Source organism: Notolabrus celidotus, chromosome 21 (genome assembly GCF_009762535.1).
Source record: "Notolabrus celidotus isolate fNotCel1 chromosome 21, fNotCel1.pri, whole genome shotgun sequence".
In the NCBI taxonomy this organism is placed as follows: domain Eukaryota; kingdom Metazoa; phylum Chordata; class Actinopteri; order Labriformes; family Labridae; genus Notolabrus; species Notolabrus celidotus.
In genome coordinates this window covers 28,013,271-28,036,425 of record NC_048292.1, presented here as the reverse complement: position 1 = coordinate 28,036,425, position 23,155 = coordinate 28,013,271, and the positions used below count along the sequence as shown (strand labels likewise).

General features: G+C 45.3%; 1 protein-coding gene across 9 annotated transcripts in view; it reads left to right on the top strand.

The window, feature by feature from the left end:
• Positions 1-23,155, top strand: part of sox5 (SRY-box transcription factor 5) — a 112,723-nt gene that overhangs the window by 46,780 nt on the left and 42,788 nt on the right. For 6 of the 9 annotated variants that reach the window (XM_034674083.1, XM_034674082.1, XM_034674087.1 and 3 more), the window contains exons 4-6: positions 11,075-11,161; positions 16,411-16,583; positions 17,910-17,978. In XM_034674083.1, the coding sequence (XP_034529974.1) occupies positions 11,075-11,161; positions 16,411-16,583; positions 17,910-17,978 (329 nt within the window). Of the gene's footprint in view, positions 1-10,671; positions 10,744-11,074; positions 11,162-16,410; positions 16,584-17,909; positions 17,979-23,155 lie in introns of those variants that run through there. The other 3 variants (XM_034674086.1, XM_034674084.1, XM_034674088.1) reach the window with 2 other exon arrangements.

Sequence of the window (23,155 nt, the reverse complement as noted above, 5' to 3'; positions counted from 1 at the left end):
AGATGAATTTGCTCTCACTTCAGTATGTTCTTTCACCATCTCTGTTTTTGTCATTTAATTTGTGTGAGTTCCTTGTTCCTATTTGTTAGCCACAGATGGCTAAATGATCTAAATGTGACCTAACCAGCAGCATCAGCTGTTATTGACGAGGCAAATCTCATCAACCAATCAAACTTTTTTTTTTCTTGCCTGAAAAACTTTGTGATCTTGCCAGGAAAATTGGGGAGTAGGAAGAGATTTTCAGGGAGAGATATCGACGTGAATGAATAATTGGAGCACAGTGACTCGGAAGACTCCAACAGGTCAGGCACACAAATATTCGCGGGCAGACACACACACACACACACACAAACACACACACACACACACATGCTAGTCAGCAGAGCATTCCAGCGCTGTTTGGACTGTTGTTGCGATTGGTCTAATGGTTCTCACATGTCTGTCGCCCTATCTTTGAGCAGCATACAGGACAATGTGGGCTATTCTTAAGACTTTACAACGTGCTCTGTTTAAGGCCGATCCACGCACAGATGGAACAAATATTCACACATAGAGAAGAAAGACAAAAAGAGACAGAGACAGATATCAAGACTCAAACAGACGCATAAACAGAGGGAGAAGTGTGTGCGTGTGCGTCTGTTTGTGCTTGTCAACAGCGTCCGCACTAACTGGAATAGGCGGGTCCCGCCTCCGCCGTCCGGCAAAGCAGAGCCACTCTCAAGCCAAGCCAACTGTCAATCAAATAGTCATCACCGCGCCAAAACTATGATAGCATCAGAAATAACAGTCTTTACCCATCAGTCTCACATAAACACACATACACACAAAGGGAGGTTAAAGTCACAAGCTCAGCCTTGTTTGAATAGGCTTCCAGCATGCAAAGCAACATTAGTGTGTCAGGAGTGTCTTGCTGTTCTGTCTGTCTCTCTGTCATTGCTTTGACAGGCAGACGAAAAATGTCACGACTCACAAGAGAAAATGCTGCACTCTGTCTGTGTGTGTGTTGGTGTGGTGTGTGTGTGTATGTGTGTATGTGTGTGTGCGCGCGCGTCTGTCTCCAGCGTAGTTAATGCGTGGGTCCATTCCCCTCTTATACACGGCAGGCCCAATGCACAATGTCTTCTTTTGTTGTCACGTTAAAGTGATGCAATAAAGCTGTGCAGTGACAAGGACGGCCCCGGGGCCGCCACAGTGACAGAGACATTGAGTGTGTGCGTGTGCACGTGCATGTGTGTGTGTGTGTGGAGTAGAGACAAGAGCACTGAAGAGGGGTTATTGCTACGAGACAGATTGCAAGTGTCATTTTCCATTACAGCAGCCTGAGCCACTGTGTATAACACACACACACACACACACACACACACACACACAAACACGCACACACACCAATACACATGCCTTGGCCTACTTCAACAGGGATGCTTTGACAGGGAGAGATGTGCATCCATTAAAAGAGTTGTGACTATTTAACCGTGCGCTCGCTCTGACGTCAGGTTGAGAAAGCAGAAAACACAGAGCAGCTTTTTTTTTTTCCATTTTTGTCTCACCTGATTGGTTGATCACAAGCCATAGATTTAATCAGATTTTTCCATGAAAATCAAGATTTCATGACTCTGTAAATCAAATTTTGATCGGCACATGATACAGAAATTGGTGCTGAAACCTCATTTAAGTGGTTAAGATTGGCAGATTGGATGTGAAAGCTCTGACGGTTATGAAAACTCTTGACCTCTCGGTTCTTTTGAAACAGTCTCAAAACACCTCATGCAACATTACGCACCGATGTTCAGCTCAAAGCTGCTGAAGGCTTAGTTTTCACCTGACAGCAGGACCTGGGCACAATAGTCTTGTCAGAGCAGCTCTCGAAGGATCCTGAGTGAATGCATCATGTGTTAAATACACCATGAGCATTGTTGCATGTAAACCTCTATTATCTATTCAAAAGTCTCTCAAGAGGCTCTGTTTGTTAACCAGGCAATTAGCAGGCAGTATGTGGTGGTTATCAGTACCACAGTTGACACTTGGTCTCTTCAGCCTGTAAAGTATGAGGCAGTAAAATGAAAATGGGATCTGTGTTTGGTCCCATAGCTTGTCCCTAATAAGGTGCAGTGGCAGCAGTTATCAGGGGCCGAGCTGAATTAGTCCACAGCGGATTCAAATGTCTAGATGCTATCAAACACCATTTAATGATAATGGAGGTCACAGAGGCAATTGGGGAAAATGTGTGTGTGTGTGAGTGAGTGTGTGTGCGTGTGTGTGTGTGTGTGTGTGTGAAAGGACCGTTTCTCTGTCTCCCGCAAAAACCCAGCATTAAGATAGCATCGCTAATTTCTCCAGCTAGGCACAAAAACAACATGCAGAGGAGGAGGAGGGGAGGGAGGAGAGGGAGGGAGAAAAAACACACACACAGCACACGAGCAGAATGAAACAACAAGGAAAGTTTTTCTGCGACTTTCTCGAATGTCGCTCCAGATTTTGCCCTTCATCGTTCTTTCACAATGTCGCGCCCTCTCCGCTGCTATTTCTGACTGCCAGTGTGTGGATCTGGCTCGCCGAGATTTCATGCCAGTGTAAAAATTGGCTGAGGGTTTGGTTCAAATCAAATTGGACATAAGCACCCACAACACCATCTGTTAGGGAAAGGCAGTGGAGTGAAGGGCAGAACTCTGTATTCAGATAAATGGATTTTCAATTTATTAAATTGTTGACTGACACCCTTGTAAATTTTCGCTTTATGCGCCGTGTCCTATTCTTAGCACGTCAAATTTAAGGGAAACATGTTGCTATACATCCATACAATCCTTAATATAGAATAAAAAAACCTGCTGCATCTGTTGTTTTGTGTTTCTTCAATTCCTTCTTTTAATATTTCTGCAGCACAGCCTCTTCACATTAACATAAGCAGAAAAAAAATGTCTTATTTAGCTCTTTTTTTTTTCTTTTCTGAAACTTCATCTTTCTTTTTAAAACAGAGCAAAATAAAGCTTCTCACATCGGTTAGTCTTCAGGTGTTTTGGCAAGTGATATTTGTTTGTTAACAGGTGTGTCGCCCCTAAATGTGTTAAGAGACACGTCTGTGGTTGTCACAGTACTTTTGGGGGAGCCATATGTCCCTCATCGCCTCACCCACAAACTTAACTTACTTTTCAAGGTGAATAACAGCCTCTTAACTCTCAGAAGTTGATGTCATGTAGCTTTGTGTGTGATTCTGTGCCAAATATTTGCTGGTTTGTGTGTACACCGCGAGTGTGTGTCCCTGTAGCCTGAATGCTGGTCTGGGTGTTTATTAATAACTGAAGTTGGAGCAGCTTCTGAATTAAAAGTCACTATGGACATTGAGACTGAACAGGGACTAACACACATATATAAACAGACACAAACACACACGTTCTCTGTCTTCTTCCTCCTCTGCTTCAGTGGGAGACAGGGAGCACTGGGAGGAGGCAACAAAGTAAGGAGGAGGGTTGATGAGAAGGAGTAAAGGGATTTTAGTGTTTACACAGAGGCCCGGCCACCGCCGCAACTGTTGCCAAGCGCAGTTCTCCCCAACAACAAGCCAGTAATTGGTACTGTTAGCGGCTAACCTTGCGGAGGTGGTGGTGCGAGGTGGGCTTGGACAAAAAGCTTTTTGATACATCTCCCTCTCTATCTCTATCTCTGTCTCTTCTCTCAAGCTGCCTAAAAATGCCCCTGTCTTTTTTTTTTTTTTTTCCTTCCTTTTGACAAGCGACTGCCCATAATCTTGGCATGGCCCCCCCTTCTGCTTTGGAACGATTGGACTGTCTTTAGAAGGAATCTATGAAAATGTGTCCAGACACATGGCCCAGCTCAACCAGACATGAATTGATCATCAAAATATCAACATCATCATTTGGTAATGGAGTGTGTTGGTGCTGTCAGTGCGAGGGGGAATAGCCGGACTGAAAAAGCGAGAGCTGCAGTATCAAGAGGGTGTAAATAAGTGAGGACTTGTATTCTAAATTCTGCCTCTCTGAAGTTTCTTTGAACATCTACATAATGCAAAAGGTCCAGTCTGGCTGATTTTTGCTACCAACAAACCTACGTTAACTCGTATTAATACAGCTGTGTTAATACAACATTTTTCTTCCTTTTGCCAAATGGAGAAGGAAACCATTCTCAAGTGCATTCATTCAGGTCTAGAACATCCTGTTTGAACATCCTTTATGTTCATTGTTGGTCATGAAACAACCTTTCAATAATGAAGCTCTGTCATGCTTTATCAAATACTTACAGTAACTCAGTTAAGATAACCTGCTTACATTTTTACAAGACAGTTGCAGTGATTTACTTGGATGTAGATCTAATCTAATCCCATGTTAACGTTATCTCTCCGTCCCTGTCATGGCAGTCAGCTGATGTATTTTCACCACAGAAGACAGCGCATCTCCCTCTTCGCTCTCCCTCTCCGTTACCCCTTCCTTCCATCTCAATACTTCAGTGTTCAGGGTGGCAGTCTTAGACAAACTCCACCAGTGCTTGTATAATTGCTTATTCAATGCTGACCCCTGCTCAGTTTAGGAGGGGGTTGGAGGAGGAGAACAGAGAAGGAAAGAGGAGGGGTGGCTGGAGCCTCCGCATGGCTGCCAAGGCCCAAGTCAATGTGGAGCCTGTTTTTCGGGATATAAGGGCCGGGCCACGGGTCCCAAGCCAGGGCCCTTTTCCTGTGGGCCCTCCTCCTCCTCCTTGTCTTCGTCCTCCTCCTTCATCCTCCACCCTCCTCTGAGCCCGGCTGGGCCTGGCGCTGGCACAGAGGTCCCTTTGTTGTGCACCCGAGGGCCTGGGCTTTCTCTCTCTTTTTCTCTTTTCCTTTCCTCTCTTTCTCTCTCTCTCTCTCTCTCTTTCTTTCCACAAACCCCTACCTCCACCTCCTCCTCCTCCTCCTCCTCCTCCTTCTCCTCATTCCCCCTCCCTTTTTTCTCTAAAGGTCTCCTGGCTTCACAAATATGAGATAATAGGAAAAATAGAGCTGGCCGCTTGTGGTGACTCAGGGCAAAACGTCTGAGTGAAAAATAGAAAGTGAGCGAGAGAAAGAGAGAGAGAGATGGTATTGTTTGTGAGGCTGGTCGGAGCGAGCTGGACTGAAGTCGAGTCTCCTCCCCTCTCTCTCTCTCTCTCTTTCTCTCTCACTCTCTCCAGCAGCTTCTGAACCAAAAGCTCACTGTGGATCCAAAAGCCGGATGGGGGCTCGCTCTTACACACACATTCACAAACACACACACACACACATGCACACTCTGTTTCTCTCTCCCTCGCTCGGCAGGTGGACGGGGTTGTTTTGGCTCGGCTGCAGGGCAGCAGCTTGACTCCGTTTGAGCCAATGAGCCAAGATAATAGCCGACGATTCCAGAGTTATTGTCAGCGTTTTTTCCCTCTGCTTTTCCCAGAATCCCCCTCAGTTATGGAGGGCCATAATGGAAATGCCATCCTTAGATGAATTTAAGTGCTTTTGCATTGGATACGTCAGTGGGAATCACTGGGTTGAACAAGCACAAGTTTATAAAAAATGATGAAAACAAGGAAAGACCTGACCTGAATGAGGGCCTTGTCAAAAATAAAAAAGGAATGTTTGTGTCATTTTCCTTCAGTTTAAACACAAAGCCTCAAAAAGCTGGAACAATCTGATAAAGAATTAGAAACAGTGTTGAATAATGTTATTTCTGGGGCACCAATGACCTAGCGAGGGTTAGGCACACACCCCATATACAGAGACTACAGTCCTCTGCTTTTCCCAGAATCCCCCTCAGTTATGGAGGGCCAAAATGGAAATGCCATCCTTAGATGAATTTAAGTGCTTTTGCATTGGATACGTCAGTGGGAATCACTGGGTTGAACAAGTGTATGTTAAAAAAAAAAAGATGAAAACAAGGAAAGACCTGACCTGAATGAGGGCCTTGTAAAAAAATAAAAAAGGAATGTTTGTGTGATTTTCCTTTAGTTTAAACACAAAGCTTTAAAAAGCTGCTACAATCTATTAAAGAATTAGAAACAGTGTTGAATAATGTCATTCTGGGGCACCAGTGGCCTAGCTAGGGTTAGGCACACACCCCATATATAGAGGCTATAGTCCTCTGCTTTTCCCAGAATCCCCCTCAGTTATGGAGGGTCATAATGGAAATGCCATCCTTAGATGAATTTAAGTGCTTTTGCATTGGATACGTCAGTGGGAATCACTGGGTTGAACAAGCATAGGTTAAAAAAAAGTTGAAAACAAGGAAAGACCTGACCTGAATGAGGGCCTTGTCAAAAATAAAAAAAAGGAATGTTTGTGTGATTTTCCTTTAGTTTAAACACAGCCTCAAAAAGCTGCTACAATCTATTAAAGAATTAGAAACAGTGTTGAATAATGTCATTCTGGGGCACCAGTGGCCTAGCTAGGGTTAGGCACACACCCCATATATAGAGGCTATAGTCCTCTGCTTTTCCCAGAATCCCCCTAAGTTATGGAGGGCCAAAATGGAAATGCCATCCTTAGATGAATTTAAGTGCTTTTGCATTGGATACGTCAGTGGGAATCACTGGGTTGAACAAGTGTATGTTAAAAAAAAAAAGATGAAAACAAGGAAAGACCTGTCCTGAATGAGGGCCTTGTAAAAAAATTAAAAAAAGGAATGTTTGTGTGATTTTCCTTTAGTTTAAACACAGCCTCAAAAAGCTGCTACAATCTATTAAAGAATTAGAAACAGTGTTGAATAATGTCATTCTGGGGCACCAGTGGCCTAGCTAGGGTTAGGCACACACCCCATATATAGAGGCTATAGTCCTCTGCTTTTCCCAGAATCCCCCTAAGTTATGGAGGGCCAAAATGGAAATGCCATCCTTAGATGAATTTAAGTGCTTTTGCATTGGATACGTCAGTGGGAATCACTGGGTTGAACAAGTGTATGTTAAAAAAAAAAGATGAAAACAAGGAAAGACCTGTCCTGAATGAGGGCCTTGTAAAAAAATTAAAAAAAGGAATGTTTGTGTGATTTTCCTTTAGTTTAAACACAGCCTCAAAAAGCTGCTACAATCTATTAAAGAATTAGAAACAGTGTTGAATAATGTCATTCTGGGGCACCAATGACCTAGCTAGGGTTAGGCACACACCCCATATACAGAGACTACAGTCCTCTGCTTTTCCCAGAATCCCCCTCAGTTATGGAGGGTCATAATGGAAATGCCATCCTTAGATGAATTTAAGTGCTTTTGCATTGGATACGTCAGTGGGAATCACTGGGTTGAACAAGCATAGGTTAAAAAAAAGGATGAAATCAAGGAAAGACCTGTCCTGAATGAGGGCCTTGTCAAAAATTAAAAAAGGAATGTTTGTGTGATTTTCCTTTAGTTTAAACACAGCCTCAAAAAGCTGCTACAATCTATTAAAGAATTAGAAACAGTGTTGAATAATGTCATTCTGGGGCACCAGTGGCTTAGCTAGGGTTAGGCACGCGTCCCATATACAGAGGCTATAGTCCTCGTTGCAGTGGTTGCAGTGGTTGCAGGTTTGACTCTCAGCCTCTACCATTTACTGCATGTCTTCTCCAGTTTTCTACTCCTAACATTTCCTGTCTCTCTCCAGCTTTCCTATCCAATAAAGGCAAAAAAATATAACTTAAAAAAAAAAACCCAATACTGTAATTTCTTCTTGGAAACCAAAACGTTCTACTTTATTTGAATGGGTCAATACAATCACGCAAGCTCTGACGCCCAGTGCAACTCACTCTAACACTTGTCCCCCTTTTCTTCCTCCCTTCATTATTCCAAAGGGGAGGTTCCTCACCCTCAACTCCTAACACCCAACCCTGAAAATATGCAGCCAACACCCCTGCGTGGGCAAAAAAAAAACTCCACCCGCTTACCTCACACAGCACATACATACAGTCATACACTCAAACACTCATACGCTCATACACTCATATGCTCATACAGGGACATGTCATATAAGCCAGGAGAATGAGGAGAGCTCCTCTGATTTTCATGGAAAGTGTGGCGCTGTCTTGGTTAGCAGTCATGGATGCTCTGCTATGTTTCCATCCACTCTCTCGGCGACTTTTTTAAAACTCCTGAAATATTACCGAGCATAAATCCTTCAGTGTGAGAGGTTCTTTCAGAAATTGACTTACACCCAGCATTGTTATTGTTCTCCAGTGTCAGGTAATGGCGTTCATATTTCATATTCTTAGAAAGACGGGTAAAAAACAACAGAAAGCACTTGGCAGTTGGAGGTATTCTAATGCACCGACTAATGCCCACACAACCATGATGAGAAGCTAATGCACGAGAAGGAGCATGAAGTCACAGATCCAGGATGTCCAAATGCATCTTTTGACTCGTGCACTCAGTGTGTGTGTGAGCCTGCACGGTGCTCTACTTCGGTGGAGTGTGTATTTGTAGTTTCATCAAGGGTGACAGCATTGGTTCTTTCTCTCAGAGTTCCCCACATCAATCAACATCACAATAAAAAGCTACAGCATGCTATGTCATCTTCCTTTCTCTTTTCCACTCTTCTTCTTCTCCTCTTTTCTCTTCTCCTCTCTTCTCATGCCTTCTCTTCTCTCCACTCCTCTTGCCCATTTCCTCCCCATTTTGCCATCCGCCGCACAATGAAAGAGCCTCTTGGCTTTTATTAATAGTTAAAGTGGCCCCGGCCTGTCACTGGGGACAATAACTGCAGCCCTGTTAATAAATAAAAATAATAACTAGGAGATGGAGACAGAGAGGGAGTGCAATGGAAAGAGAACAGGCGACACTGCCATTTGTTGTTCCCTCTCACTTGTCAAAGCTCTTTGGCTTAAAAGCCTCTGTCATTGTTGAGGGAGAGGGGGCTGGAGGGAGAGATGAGAGTGAGAGACAGAGAGAAAGAGAGGGAGGGAGGAGGAGGGGGGTGCCAGGGGCTAATAGCACCTGTTGGGGTGATGGTGAGACAGCTGTCACAGGAGGGAGAAAACACAGGAGCACACTGTTTCCTTTACTCTTTCTTCCTCTCTACATCTGTTTTGTTCCCTCCTCCCCGATTTTACAACAAATTCGACGTCCACCTCGAGCTCTGGTCCTCCTCCTCCTCCTCCTCATTCCTTCTTCATGCCGGCGCTAACCTTTCCCCTTCAAGGCTACAATGCCTTCTGACAGAAAGCACAAGGGCACATCAGGGACGCAGACTGCTGACTAACTGGCTGAGTGGCAGCAGAGAAAAACACAAGGACAGACCAGTCAGGGTCCAAGGACAGCGGATTGAGAGAGGAGGAATGGCCTGCCTGGAAGTTCAGCATTGATCTCACGTGTGTGTGCGAGTGTGAGAGTGTTTGTGTGCCCAGCGTAATCAACAGAGCGTGAATACTCTATCTAGTGTCGAAGCAAGAGGAAAGGACCTGATTCAGGCCTCTGGGGAGACTGTAAGCACACACACACACACACACACACACACATGCATACACACAGAAACAGAGGTACAGTATGTAGGACACGCTGCGCTGCTTTGTGTGTCTGATCAGAGCTTGTATGTCCCGACTGTCTTGCACGCGTTTTTGTGTGATTGTGTGTCACTTTAAATCCTGAAAATCTCCAGGTGGCTTCTCATCCCCCATCTCCCTCTCCATCACAGACAGGAAAAAATAGAGGGATGAAGGGGAAAGAAAGAAGTTTGGGCAGAGCGCTGCATTTTGTGTTTGGGTGACGGGTAAAAAAAGTGCTTTGATTTGTTGTGGAGTGCGGCGGCGGAGGTGGTGGTGGTGGTGGTGGTGGTGATGGTGGCGGCTGTGTGTGTACACGTCTCACTTTCAGAGAAGTAGAGCTAAGCTGTTCAGCTCAATGCACTGGACATCTCTCTCTCTCTCTCTCTCTGTGTTGAAAGCATTAGTGTTTGTGTGTGTATGTGTTTGTGCAGGCAAGCTGTCTCATAGCAGTGAGATTAAGACTTCTTTTTCCTTAAATCAGTCTTGTCATTATAGAAAAAAAATAATCCCAGCTCCAGCAAACTTTTTCGCCTGCCGTCAGCAGTTGCCAGCGCGTATATATCTGTAAAGCTATATACAGTATATGTGCTTATTCGAGTGTATGTGTGCTGCATGCATGTGCTTGTGTGTTTTGCGGGTGTTTGTGCATTCAAGTATGTGTGTTTGCGTTGGCTGATGGGGTTAATCCCTGCACTCAAAGTGTAAAACCTCTTTCCTAAGGAAGGCCTTGCATCCCAAGTGCAGATGGCTCCCAGTAAATAGACTCCTCTCTCTCTTTCTCTCTCAGCCTCTTGCTTCACACTTTCAGTCTGCCTTTGTCTGATCATTTCCCTTTGTTCAAGTTAATAACAGTCAACAGGGTGACTGGATGATGGCAACATGTCTGTACTTGTGTGTGTGTGTGTGTGTGTGTTTTATACCGACGAGTGCATCCACTATATGTGCACACATTTAGGATTGAATCTCTGCATGTGTTTGCTCTCTTGTGTGACATTTCCATTTGCTCCCACTGTGTTTGTGTGCGCGCGCCGGGTGTGTGTGTGTGTGTGTGTGTGTGTGTGTGTGTGTGTGTGGGAACATCAGTGTGTGACTGTGACCATGGTTAGGATTGTAATTAGTGATTCTGCGGGTGTGCGTGTGTATGTGTGTGTCTGTGCAGGGGTTTGTGTGTAAGGGTCTGTGGAGTGTGTGTTGAAAACAAAGCACTAGCTGATAATGTGTCCATTGTGGCGGGTGCATTAAGGCCCTCTTTGTCTCAGGGCCCACAGGGCTAATGATTCTCTAGCAGCAGGTGAGAGGGAAAAAGCCTCTCTCTTTCTCTCCCTCTCTCCTCCACTTGTCTCTCTCTCTCTCTATCTTGCGTTGCCTCTCTCGCTCATTTCCTTTTGCTCACTTGTTTTTGTTCTTCAGATTTCCTCTCTTTCGATTATCAGCGTCTCTCTTTCCACCTTTCTCTTCCTCTCTTTCCCTCTCTCTCCTGCTGATGCGACCATTAGGCTGAGCTGCCGCTGCCTTTATTACAGCAAATGGACTTTAAATGAGCTTTATTGTCATGTTGGCCAGCCAACTGAATCCCTCTCTTTCTTTTTCCTCTACCCCCCACCACCCCCTCCCTTTAACAGAGGCCCCCAGCATTGAGAGGCTGTTGTCTAAGGACTGGAAGGATAAACTTTTGGCCATGGGCTCAGGGCACATCGGAGAAATTAAAGGTATGGTACCAATAATTAAAGGCAGATCTAAACTTAAGTAAACTTTAAAGAAATTCAATTAACCCTTTAAACTTGAATAATGCAACTCCGATGTCCATTGAGGGAAAAAAACACAACTAATCTACAGTATTTCAAACCCTGCAAAAAGCAGCTTAAACTTCCTTTACTTTAGCATGCATTCTAATTTAAGATTAGGGCCAAAAACAAGCTGCAAATGCAACATGGCTTTGCAAAGTGCAGTTTCACTGAAAAGATATACAGAAGTAAATAAAAATCAGAGGTTTAACTCAGAACATGAGGCTCCCTGATAGCATAATGCATGAAAACCAGAAGCAACACTCCGTAAAAAATCACATCTGTTTGATAGACAAAAATGTTAAAAACAACAACAGCATTGTTTTTGATGTGATAGGTAGACGGTATCCCTGAAACACTTAATCTCTCCATTATCTAATAACACTGTATTTGGGGTTTTGATGTTAGAGGCCTGCAGGCGTAAAAGGAAATAAAAACAGATATTACCAAAAAATCAAATTTAACATTTTCATTTCAAACTCAGTTCATTAAAAATAAAAAAACACTCATATGCCTTTTGGTGGCCACTCTGATTAGCTCCACGTCATGATGAAAGATGAATGCTCAGATAAAACATGTATTGACATAAGCCTGTGAGTAAAGGAAATGAACTCAGCCCAGGTTCAAAGATTAAAGTAAACTGAATTCAAATGAGCTAAATGTTTTCCCTGAACTTAAATAACCTCAGCTGAACTGACAGTTTGACCAACATGTCAAACAGTCAGTGACGTCTCTGCTAGTCCTTGAGCTCTGTGTTAATCTCAGTGTTAATCACCCGTTTTATGCACATCAACCCTTCTTAACATCCGTGAGTGAGACAGACAGGGCAGGACAGAGGGCAGGAAGGGAAACAAAACAGGGAACAAGGGAGCTGCACTGTGAGTATGCAGGAGAACCAGCCGGAGAGAGAGAGAGAGACACGAGTAAGAGAGTGATGGGATGTGAGAGAGGTGGAAGAGTCAGGCTTTTTATTCCGTGTAACTCCAGGGCAAATCCTTCGTTCTCCTCCAGTAATTGAGCTTCATTAGGAAGCAAAGCAATATGTAATCAAAGAGCGTTGCGGAGCGCTGTAGCCGCTGAGAGGGGGGCTCCATTGATCAAACCCCTTTTTCCCAGCTCCCCGCCGCGCTGACATTTCTGTGTAGGGGCGTCCCGCGTGGGGAGCCACACACCAGCAGCTGGGGAGAAATATCAGAACCATGTTTGAGTGAGTGTGTGTGTGTGTGTGTGTGTGTGTGTCTGTGAAGTTCATTTATGTGTGTCCTTGAAAGTCGAGTCAATGCGTGTCCAGGACAGTTCTTACGTAATCGTGTGTTGGAGAAAATGAAGTCGTACTTGTAACTGCTGGAAAAAAAGAGGGGAACTGTTCAAGCGTTCAGTTTGTGTGTATTAACAAGTGTGTGTGTGTGTGTGTGTGTGTGTGTGTGTGTGTGTGTGCAACTGTTGTCAGATGACTTTTTTTACCTCATCAAATTCCACTGAAGAGCTTTTTGTGGGGAACAAAGTGATTATGAGCCCTCGCCTACTGCTCTGTCAGCCTTATGGAGAAGGGACATTGATAAAAGGCCCCACATACTTCATATAGCAACACACACACACACACACACACACACACACACACGCACTCAAGTAGAGAACTCAACGCAGTAGAATAAAGAAGGGTGTAATTCCCATCAGATTTACAGCAGTCCAAGATTTAGGTGGACTCCAACTCTTGATCCTCCTTCCTTACAAACTGTACAAGCTTCATTCACACTGTTACACTTAATTTAACATTTAGCTTCACATTGACATCAAAAATATTCAGGTTCTCACATCTTCCATCTCATTTTCTCCCCTCCCCACCTCACCGTCCTGTCTCAGCTGTTCTTTTTCGTGTCAATGTAAAAAAAAAACATACTCCCCAAAAAGCCTGACATGTACTCAGCAGAGTCTCTGCTGGATTAAAGGGGTCAGCTGTTAAACTCACAACCTGAGAGATCACTTCCAGCACGCGAACACTCCGCCGTAATAGTCTTAACAGCTCCGCATGCGGACTCTGGCGGTCAATCGCTTTGCTCGATGGCAGAAAGCAGCTGTCAAGGAAAGAGAGAGAGAGAGAGAGAGAGAGAGAGAGAGAGAGAGAGAGAGAGAGAGAGAGAGAGAGAGAGAGAGAGAGAGAGAGAGAGAGAGAGAGAGAGAGAGAGAGAGAGAGAGAGAGAGAGAGTGTGAATGGTATTTATGGAAATACTGTTGTAGAAAAGATGAGGTTTGTTAAGTTTCTTTAATGTTAGGAATGACTCTAGAGAATCAGTGTGAGGGTCTATGAAGAGTTTTCAGAAAATCCAGTTACTTCAGCCCATTAACCAAACCCTAATGTCATTACCTCATTATTATCTTGATTTGATTACTTACAGTAGTTAGGTTATCTTTGTCAACATCATCATACCTCCTCTCTGCTCTTATTGCTCAGTCTCTTGTCTTCTGCCCTCATCTCTAAACTCTCATCATCCCTGCATCCTCCTCTCTCCTCCACCATCATGTCTGTGTCTCATCCCTTCCTCCTCTCCCTGCCTCCAGCCATCTCATCCCCATCCCTCCACCCTTACCGAGGGGAGTTATCAGTACAGCGGGGGTCATTAATTAGCACCGCCAACACGGTGACAAGTATTACATTGTTACAAATTGGTTAATTACGCCACGCACGAGTGTGAGTGTGTGTGTGAGGAAAACAAAGAGAGAGCTGGTGTTGTTGGTAGGTAGGCAAGCACAGGGACGCCGCAATCTGCCTAAGGAGGAATGTGTGTACAGCATCGGAGGAAACCAGTTATCGATCCACCTGCCCGCCTCGCAGGAGCTGAGGAAACAAGCCAACTTGAGCTGATTTATGGGGCGAGCGCTGAAATTCTCAAAGTCTGAACGGGGTTAAAAGAGAAAGGAAGCGAGCGAGCGTCTCAGACAGTCAGCTAAATCCCGTCTCAGTTAGAAAGCGTGTTGTTTTCTTGGATTCTTCTTCTTCTGCAAATACTCCAGTTTACTGATAGAAGATCCACAGCTGAGAGGGGGATTGAGAGCAGCTTGTAGAGAAAGAGCTGAGCGGTTGTCTTCACTTTCACACCGCTGATTAAAGGAATGTCCACCAAAACACACTTACACACTGACACACTATTTTGCACAGAAGTGCCCCAATTTTACTGTGTTTGCATGTGTGTGTGGGTGTGTGTGTGTGTGTGTGTAAAGGGGGTTAACCCCAACAAGAACCCCTTACAAGAAAGACTCTTTTGATCCATCGCTTCACCTTTGCAAACCTCTCCTTATCCTTTTTCTCCCCCCCTTGCCCCCTCCTCCCCAACCCTTCACCCCCCATTTGAACGGCTAACGTTTTTAACACAAGGCTCTTTCTTGTCTTGGTCAGCTTTGGCTACACACACACACACACACACACACACACACACACACACACACACACACACAAATACACACTCCGGCTCTACAAAGGTGGGTCTGTGAGTTAGGACAGCGGCGTGTTTATTTTTCCAGTGGCCAGTGCTCCCGACAGTTGCCTTTATTGTTCATTGTTGGCGGATGGATGGAGTGCGGGGGGAAGTGAGGGTAGAGGAGGGGGGTGATGGTGGGTAGAGGAGGGGGGCGGGAGGGGGGTCAGGGGTGGTGTGAGACGGGGCGCTACTAACAGGGAGGACAAATGGATGGCTCTCACCTTCATGAGCGGTCAAAGGGCAGGTCAGCAGCCGTGGCTCTTCGCCCTTTCTCTCCCTCCATCCCTTCCTCCGTCTCCTCCTTTCATCCCCCTGTTGTGTTCCTCTTTCTTTCCCTCCTCACTTTTTCCTTCTCCCTCTTTCTCTCTTCCTCATCTGGTTTGACTGGCGCAGGAATGTGGCTCTGTTAAAGGTAGCAGCTGAAGAACAATGGGGGATTGTGCTACTCCACACACACACACACACACACACACACACACACACACACACACACACACACACAGAGAAACCATGTAGGCAAACACTGCTACATATGACCAGACATGGGCGCACACACTCAGTCCTGATTGCGCCTCAGTGCGCCTCTCTCTAACTACATCCTGGTGAATGATTTAGACCTTGTGTGGAAGTGTGTTTGTGTATGTGTAATTGTGTGTGTGCGTGTGTGTGTGTGTGTGTAATGGAGCTGGTATGTCAGGATCCGAGAGGTCAAAGGTCAGGCCATGCTAAATGTGAGCAGGAGGCTGGCTGACTGCAGGGTAAACACAGACCAGACACACTCTTTCTCTCTTTCCCCCCCTCCTCTCTCTCTCTCTTTCTCTCTCTTTCTCCCTCTCTCTCTTTCTCACACACATGCTTTCGTAAAATACAGCTTGATAGCTTCAAGTTTACCCAGAATTCAACAGCAATCAAATGAAATTCAATTTCGCTTCAAGTTTTGCAAGAAATGTAAATTTACAAACCTGGCGGAATATTTATTTTGTTTGTTAACATATGAATCTGGCTCAGATCGTACATTTGTTTTGCCGCCACATTTTCCCTGTGTACAAATGTTTCCTCAGCCAGATTTATTTTCTTTATTTCAATAAGGCAATAAAGGCGGTGATGGATGGGACTCAAGCAATCACTGCTGGCCTTCTGTGCCTCGCAGAATAAGTCAACATCTGGTTTTACAACTCTGCAGCACACACACCAACTTTTACCAAACACACACCTCCTGTTGACATGCCCCCCTCCTGCCGTTTCAAACCCCTAACCGCTCATATATTAGGCTGACCAACAAGCCATGGATAGCTTTACACTGCTTTGTTGTTCCTTCCTCCTCTGTTCCTTTCCTTCATGCCTCTGACCTCTAACCTCACCCCTACAAACCTCTCTGGCCTCCGGATAACCGTGAAAACCTCCTGGAGTAGGAAAACCCAGCACAACATCTCAGTTTCAAATCCGATGATTTCAACATTTTCTGCTTCTTGACGCTTCTGGCAACACTTTAAGCTCTCCTATAGCAATATGTAAAAAAGCAGCAGCTGGTTTATAACACACATTGAGACAGTTGTAAGCACACTTATGAATGTCCCTGAATCAGTGATTATTAAGAAGTAAAAAAAACAGCTCATTGTCTCGTACGTAGCCTCAAACTGCTTCCATCTCACCTTTGACCTCCTCTCCCCCCCCTTCCCCTGCTCTTTCGCCTTATAGGTACCCCAGACAGCCTGGCGGAGAAAGAGCGCCAACTCATGGGCATGATCGGCCAGTTAAGCAGCCTGAGGGAGCAGCTCCTGGCGGCCCACGAGGAGCAGAAGAAGCTGGCCGCCTCGCAGATGGAGAAGCAGAGGCAGCAGATGGAGCTGGCCAAGCAGCAGCAGGACCAGGTAAAGGAACACACTGAAGTAAAGGGCTACATGTGGAAAAAGACACGCTTCAAAGTCACACACTCTTGTTTTTCTCAATCAGATCAGGACTTTCTACATTTTTTAACCACAATAGATCATTTGATTTGTTGGATAATTCAACATAAGTCGAATTTTTCCTCTATTTAAAGCCTTTAAATATTCGTTGTCTGCTAATTCAGAGTCACTGATTGTTAGTGAGTGCATATACAGATGCAATAAAATGCCCTTCCTCTCACAACACACTGAAGTATCACAAATAGCCATCGGAGTTACTCTAAAAAGAGTGGTTGGAAATCCTTTACTCACACAGGATTTTCCGTCCTAACCCCATTTACACACACACACACACACGCACACATAACAAGCACACAGTCACACACATATTTCATACTGTAAAGTGTTAACACAGCCAAAGACATGAGCCTTTGGCAGCTTGAACACAGGGACACTGCACAGGAATGAGCTGAGAGTATGTAGTGCTGGAGCGGATGTAGCAGAGACTTTCACACACACACACGCACACACACACATGCACACACGAACCTCCAAGGCGAAAGTCTGCCAGGTATTTGCATAGAGAAGGGTTCCCCCTCTTTATTGTGATTTTTAGCTTCTGGAGAGCACGGATTTACAAAGAGAACAACACAGTCACATACACACACACATGCAGAAACATGGCTGTGAGGACAAATCACCTGTGACAAACACAATGCCGTGCGGCGCCGGAGGCTGCATCCTGCACCAGCATGAGTCTGGATGTGAGTGGATGCAGAGTGTGGTTACTCTGGAGAGCTTTGGTGCAAAAGTTAATTGTATTTGCGACTTCAAGTTCTTCTTGGTATGTGGATGGAGTGAAATGAATGCAAAATAAATCTGATTAAAATGACGTTACAAGCAACAACAGTGTAATGAAATACGAATGAAACGGTCAAAAGTGACTGAAGGATGAGAAAAGAAATAAAACATTCAATTCTCAAGGTTGTTTCTGGACGTTACTGAAACACCTCCCCCCCTGACTGAATGACGGAGGTCTCTCTGTGTCCGGCGTGTTCTTGAGTTCACTGTGTGTTCATGCCAGTAAGTGTGACATTGTTGTCCATGCGGCTGTGAGCTGAGTCCAGATGAGATGAGCTCTTGAATATTTCATACCAGGGCATCGACCCTCTGTCGTGCAACTGGGGCCTCAGAGACCTGCAGATGTGTCGCATCTCCCACAGGCCCTGCACACACACACAAACACTGAAAACACACACACACACACACACTGCATATACATTCTATTAATGTGTTGTGCTTCATCCTCAGATTGCACGGCAACAGCAGCAGCTTCTGCAGCAGCAACACAAAATCAACCTCCTGCAGCAACAAATCCAGGTGAGGCCAGTGTGTGTACATGTGTGTGTGTGTCCACTTGTGTTGTTAAGTGCATGTAGTGTTTGTGTGAATTTGTTCTGATGTGTGCCCGTATGGCCCACAAAGGCAATTTTGTGATTGTGATTGTTGCAGCTTTTCTTTGCGCAGCCATCAGCATCTGAGGCCTTAATCACGGCTGACTTGTAATACTCCCTTCCTCCTCTAACACAACACACACACACACACAAGTAAACACACACACAACACAGTTTGATCACTTTGAAAGTGGTCAGTCGTCCTGGAAAATAAAATATGAGGTAGGGCGCTGGCTGGAAAAGCTTGCAAATCAAGACCAGGAACCAAGTCAGTGAATACGCCAAAGGCAGTCCTTTTATGGGTTTATCTTATGGGCTGAAATATGGACACACAGGCCTGAGACCTTAGACCCAAGTACTTCTTTCCAACACTTCTTGGACCCAGTCTGTGTGGGTCTTTGATGAGGTCATGGCCTTTAGGAACCCAAAGTGCCCCCTCAAACGCCTCCCACTCAAGTGATCTCCAAAAATCTGAGCCTGCATCTTCAGTTGGCTCCAGTTTTTCTTCCCTTTATTTCACTTTGATTTTCGTCCATCAGCTGACATCCTCGTGAGTAATTTCCCCAAGAAATACTAGTACAAGTAGTTGCTGCAATTAGAACAACAGTTAAACATATCTTCACATGTGTGTCGTTGAAAGGAGGGAATAAATCTACATTGAAAAAAAGTTCTAAGCCAAAAAAAGTTCCTTTTGAATGTGATTCCGCGCCTCAAGCTCCTAAGAAAATGGGTGGGTATATAGTGTGTAACGCCAAAAAATGGAAGTATTGTCCTTTGGGTGCTACACTGGAGCCTCTATGTTGGTCCAGGTGGCTTGGAACGAATAGCCCAGGCCTTTGTAAAAGCAGATGACACTGAATTTTGAGCTGAGAAAGCCGGGCTTTGTATCATAAAGAGACACCCTGTCCAAGAGGGAGCGCGCGCACACACACACACACACACACACACACTAACACACACTCACACACACTCACACACACACATTCCCTTTCCCCCTGAGAGGTTAGCCATACACAGTTTGTGTGATAAGAGACCTTGTGATTGCATGTGTGTGGGACGTGTGTCCATGTGTGCACACAACTCTGTGCAAAGCAGCTGTGTTTATTTGCTTTGTGCGAGCTAAATTCTGAATTGTTCGCCTTTTTGTCGACAAGAAAAAAGAACACATGTTTGTATCTGAGGATTTCTCTGTGCATTCTTGAGCGTCCATTTCTTCATCTGTGCATATGTGTGTGTGTGTGTGTGTGTGTGTGTGTTAGCTGCAGCTGTGTGTGTAGAGCTATAAACACGTCCGCTCATGATTCACTCCCTCACGACCCCGTCGAGACAAAGCTCTCTTTTCCCATGACTTTGCAACCTTTTCCCAAACAAGCGTCTCTCCATTGAACAGGCCCAACAATAGTTTCTCACAAGCAGGGGCAGCTGTAGGCAGCCTCGTTAAGAGAGCCACACAATCAACAGGGGCTCATCACAGGAACGAAAAACACACACACACACACACACACACTTAACGTATATCCCGCGCATCGAAGTGTGCAGGAACACGGACGAATATAGAGAAAAGGACACCGTCGCTCACTTGAGCGCAGGTATCGGAAAGCAGTCAGAGCGAGGGCGCAGAACATTCGCCTGATGATCAAACACACACTCATCATCAAAGACTTGGTCGAGAAATACACTGCTTAATCATTCATGAAGAGATTGTCCGCACAATCCCACAATACAATGGCCTGCCAGAGAGAGGGCAGCAGGTTCAGTGTGTTGGGGTGTGTGTGCATGTGTGTGTGTGCTTTGTGTCTGTATGATAAGCCTCTTGTGATTGCATTTCCCCCTAACGAGGCTGAGTTCAGCTGGCCCTCCTCGGTGTGTGTGTGTGTGTGTGTGTGTGTGTGTGTGTTTATGTGTGTGTGTGTGTGTCTCTGTCCTTGGCTTTGTTAGGCCCAAACCCCCAAAGGCCTGTGAAGAATGCTTTCAACCGTCCACTTGGAAGAGGTGATGAAATGAAACGAATAATCAAGCTCATGAAAAAGAGAGGAGAGTGACACACATCCCTCATGAAAGGAGGACAAATTATTTATTGTCCTCGCGTCCGGCTTCCTATTTTTCCTCACCCCAGAACTCAAATCAAGCTAGCGATATGCGTGTTAGCGTCCACTATTTAGGCCAGTGGCACTCGCCAAATGTGGTGCAGGCGGACAAACAAGCGAGTTCATTTACAGAGGCGGGCTCAACAACAAAACAAGCTAATGACATATAGTGTGGTGTGTCTCACATGCATGCTGCGTTCATTAATGTGAGACATTATATGCTCTGACTTTAGCACAAATTAGCATCACTCCTAATTGCCTCATTTTGCCCCCACAGCCCACACACACTTGTTCCAGTTAACACCAAATCTGCTTTCAGTCCTAACCTGAATTTAAAGCAACTATCACCTTTATCCTGACTAAACCTCTAATCCCAACCCTTAATCCAAGTCCGGATCCAGATGTATCCTGAACTATAACCTCACACAACCTGATCCAAAATGTAGACTTAACCCCAAACCCTAACAACCTTAGCCTACGATTAACAAGGAGCAGAAAAATGACCTCTAATGTGTGAAACTCTGCTCAGTTTGACAACACAGCACAAGTTTCCTACAGAAGAACCGCACAACAAGAGCGCGTGCAAGACATAAAGACATGCAGGCACACAAAAACACACGCACAAACTCCTACCCCCTGCTAGGGGCCTTCTTGTTAGGCTCAAAGGGGTGAACACATTTCCTCAGTTTTCCCTTTGCTCTCTCTCTCGTCTTCTCTTATTCTAATTAAACGACTTGTCTTCGAGGCTCCCTCCGGTGTTGCCGGGGACGACTATTGCTGCCGTGCTGGGAAGCGCAACGGGGATGAAAGGAGCTCACCTGCCGAGCGGCTCAGGGCTTACCTTGAGAACACGCACACATTTTCATAGAACAGAAGCGGCGCACACACACGCGCTCACAATGTATATTGAAACAAGAAGGGATGAGGGGACACGAGTGTGACCTGCCTAATGAATCAAAACCCACTCAACCAAGACACACACAGGCACACGCACAGTCAGGTGTGTCTCTGCCTCGCTACCTCTGCTGGCTATCTTTTATCTCATCAAGGGCCACTGCTGCTAAAGGTGGGAGACGACAGAGCAGACAAGAGAAGAAGAAACGCTGAGAGAGAGTGGGACAATGAGTGAAGCCACCTGATGCTTTCACTAGTTATAGAGAGGCCAGACATACCGGCGACAGCAGCTAACAAGCTATCTATTAGAGTTAACCTACACCCCTTACTCAATCACACAGACGCAGACACACACCTTTTAAGTGTATCACCTGATGCACTTACAAACAATCTGTCCTCTGTGTTGATTTTTACTTTCTAATTTTGTGGCGCAAAAAAGCAAAAGCATGGTTTTCATTCTTTTTATACACACACACACACACACACACACATTCCACATACATGCACACACACCAGCACCTCTGTACTCTGCGCATAGGAGCGGCTAACCCAATTGCCTGTGTAATTGTTTAATCACTTCCATTACAACACAACCAGTGTAATTTGTGTTTTCTTACGCAGAGGAAGTGTTGATGTGCACGCACGGGCACACACACACACACACACACACACACACACACACACACACACACACACACACACACACGCAGCACCCTGAACCACAACTAACCAGCAGCCATTCATTCCCACTGAGACCCGGCCTCTCTCACATGCCTCCCTGTTAATGCACCCACACACAGACGCACCTGTGTGTGTGTGTGTGTGTGTGTGTGTGTGTGTGTGTGTGTGTGTGTGTGTGTGTGTGTGTGTGTGTGTGTGTGTGTGTGTGTGTGTGTGTGCGCATCCAACACAAACCATGCCCTTACATTCACAGCAGGTCGGCCTCTAATAGCCTCTGTCCGTATAAAGTTAATGGACTAATATTACAAGCCCTATTCCTCTCTCTCTCTCTCTCTCTCTCTCTCTCTCTCTCTCTCTCTCTCTCTCTAAATTAATTATTGGTTCTATTGCTCGCACGTCCCGTCTTTAGCAATAGGTCATCCAGGTCTTGCAGTAATTGCTGGAGCATATGGTCGCCAACAGATTTTAGCTGTGGGACTCGCACTTTAGCGGGGCTATTTTTTTGCGCGCTCAGATGCAAGCCATATTGTGTGGCGCTGGCAGCTATTGTTCGGCGCATTAACTTCATAGAGCTAATTACTCCCCAATAATAACTTTACCTTGGAGTTTTTAGCGCGCCGCGTGCCAACCAACCTGTTTCGCACCCCATATGTTAATTAGCGGCCACATCTTCATTATGCCGCAGCGGCGCTTTAAGTTCAAGCTGTGCCGCCTGGCGCGTGGTGAACGCAGCTTCGACTCGCTGCCAATTATCCAACTCTTGCTCCGCTCTCCATCTCTCTTCCTCTTTCTCCCTCTCTTGTTCATTCTGTTCCGTCTATCTGCTGTTTATTTCCTGAGAAGTTTCTCTCGCCAGGGTGAATTGTCGACTTCTCTCTTTCGCTCGGTCCTCTTTGCCCCTGTGAAAGTTCTCAAGCAAAACTTTCACACGTTTTCTTAATATATATTTATATACACAGTGTGTAGTTCATTTTGTGCTCACACATTGTCTCTTTGTTTTGCATTCCGTTACCACTGATTAGAGGATTTTTTTTTTCTCAAATGTTTGTTTCAGGTTTCTTTTTTGGACTTCTTTTTTACGGTGGAGGGTTTTCACAGATAAAAAGCAGAGTCCCTTATTCTCCACGTCAGCAGCCTACAGTAGCAGCAGTGTGATGTTTCGTCTGTGTGTGTGTGTGTGTGTTATAGGTTTTCATGTTCGCTTTGGGGCTGATGTGAAAGAGAAGCTGAGGAGAGCGTTATTCCCCAAAGCGCCTGCTGTTTCAGATGTGCCTTCTCCTTCATGTGGGATCTGGAGATTGTCTGATAGATCTGGCCTCGCTCTCACTTTCCTTCTTTTTGTTTTCACGTTCTCTCGCAGGCTTTCCTTTCCCTCTGTCAATGCATCTCTTTGTCTCTGATTCCTATTCTCTGATTTGGGAAACTCTTCCTCTCTTTTGTT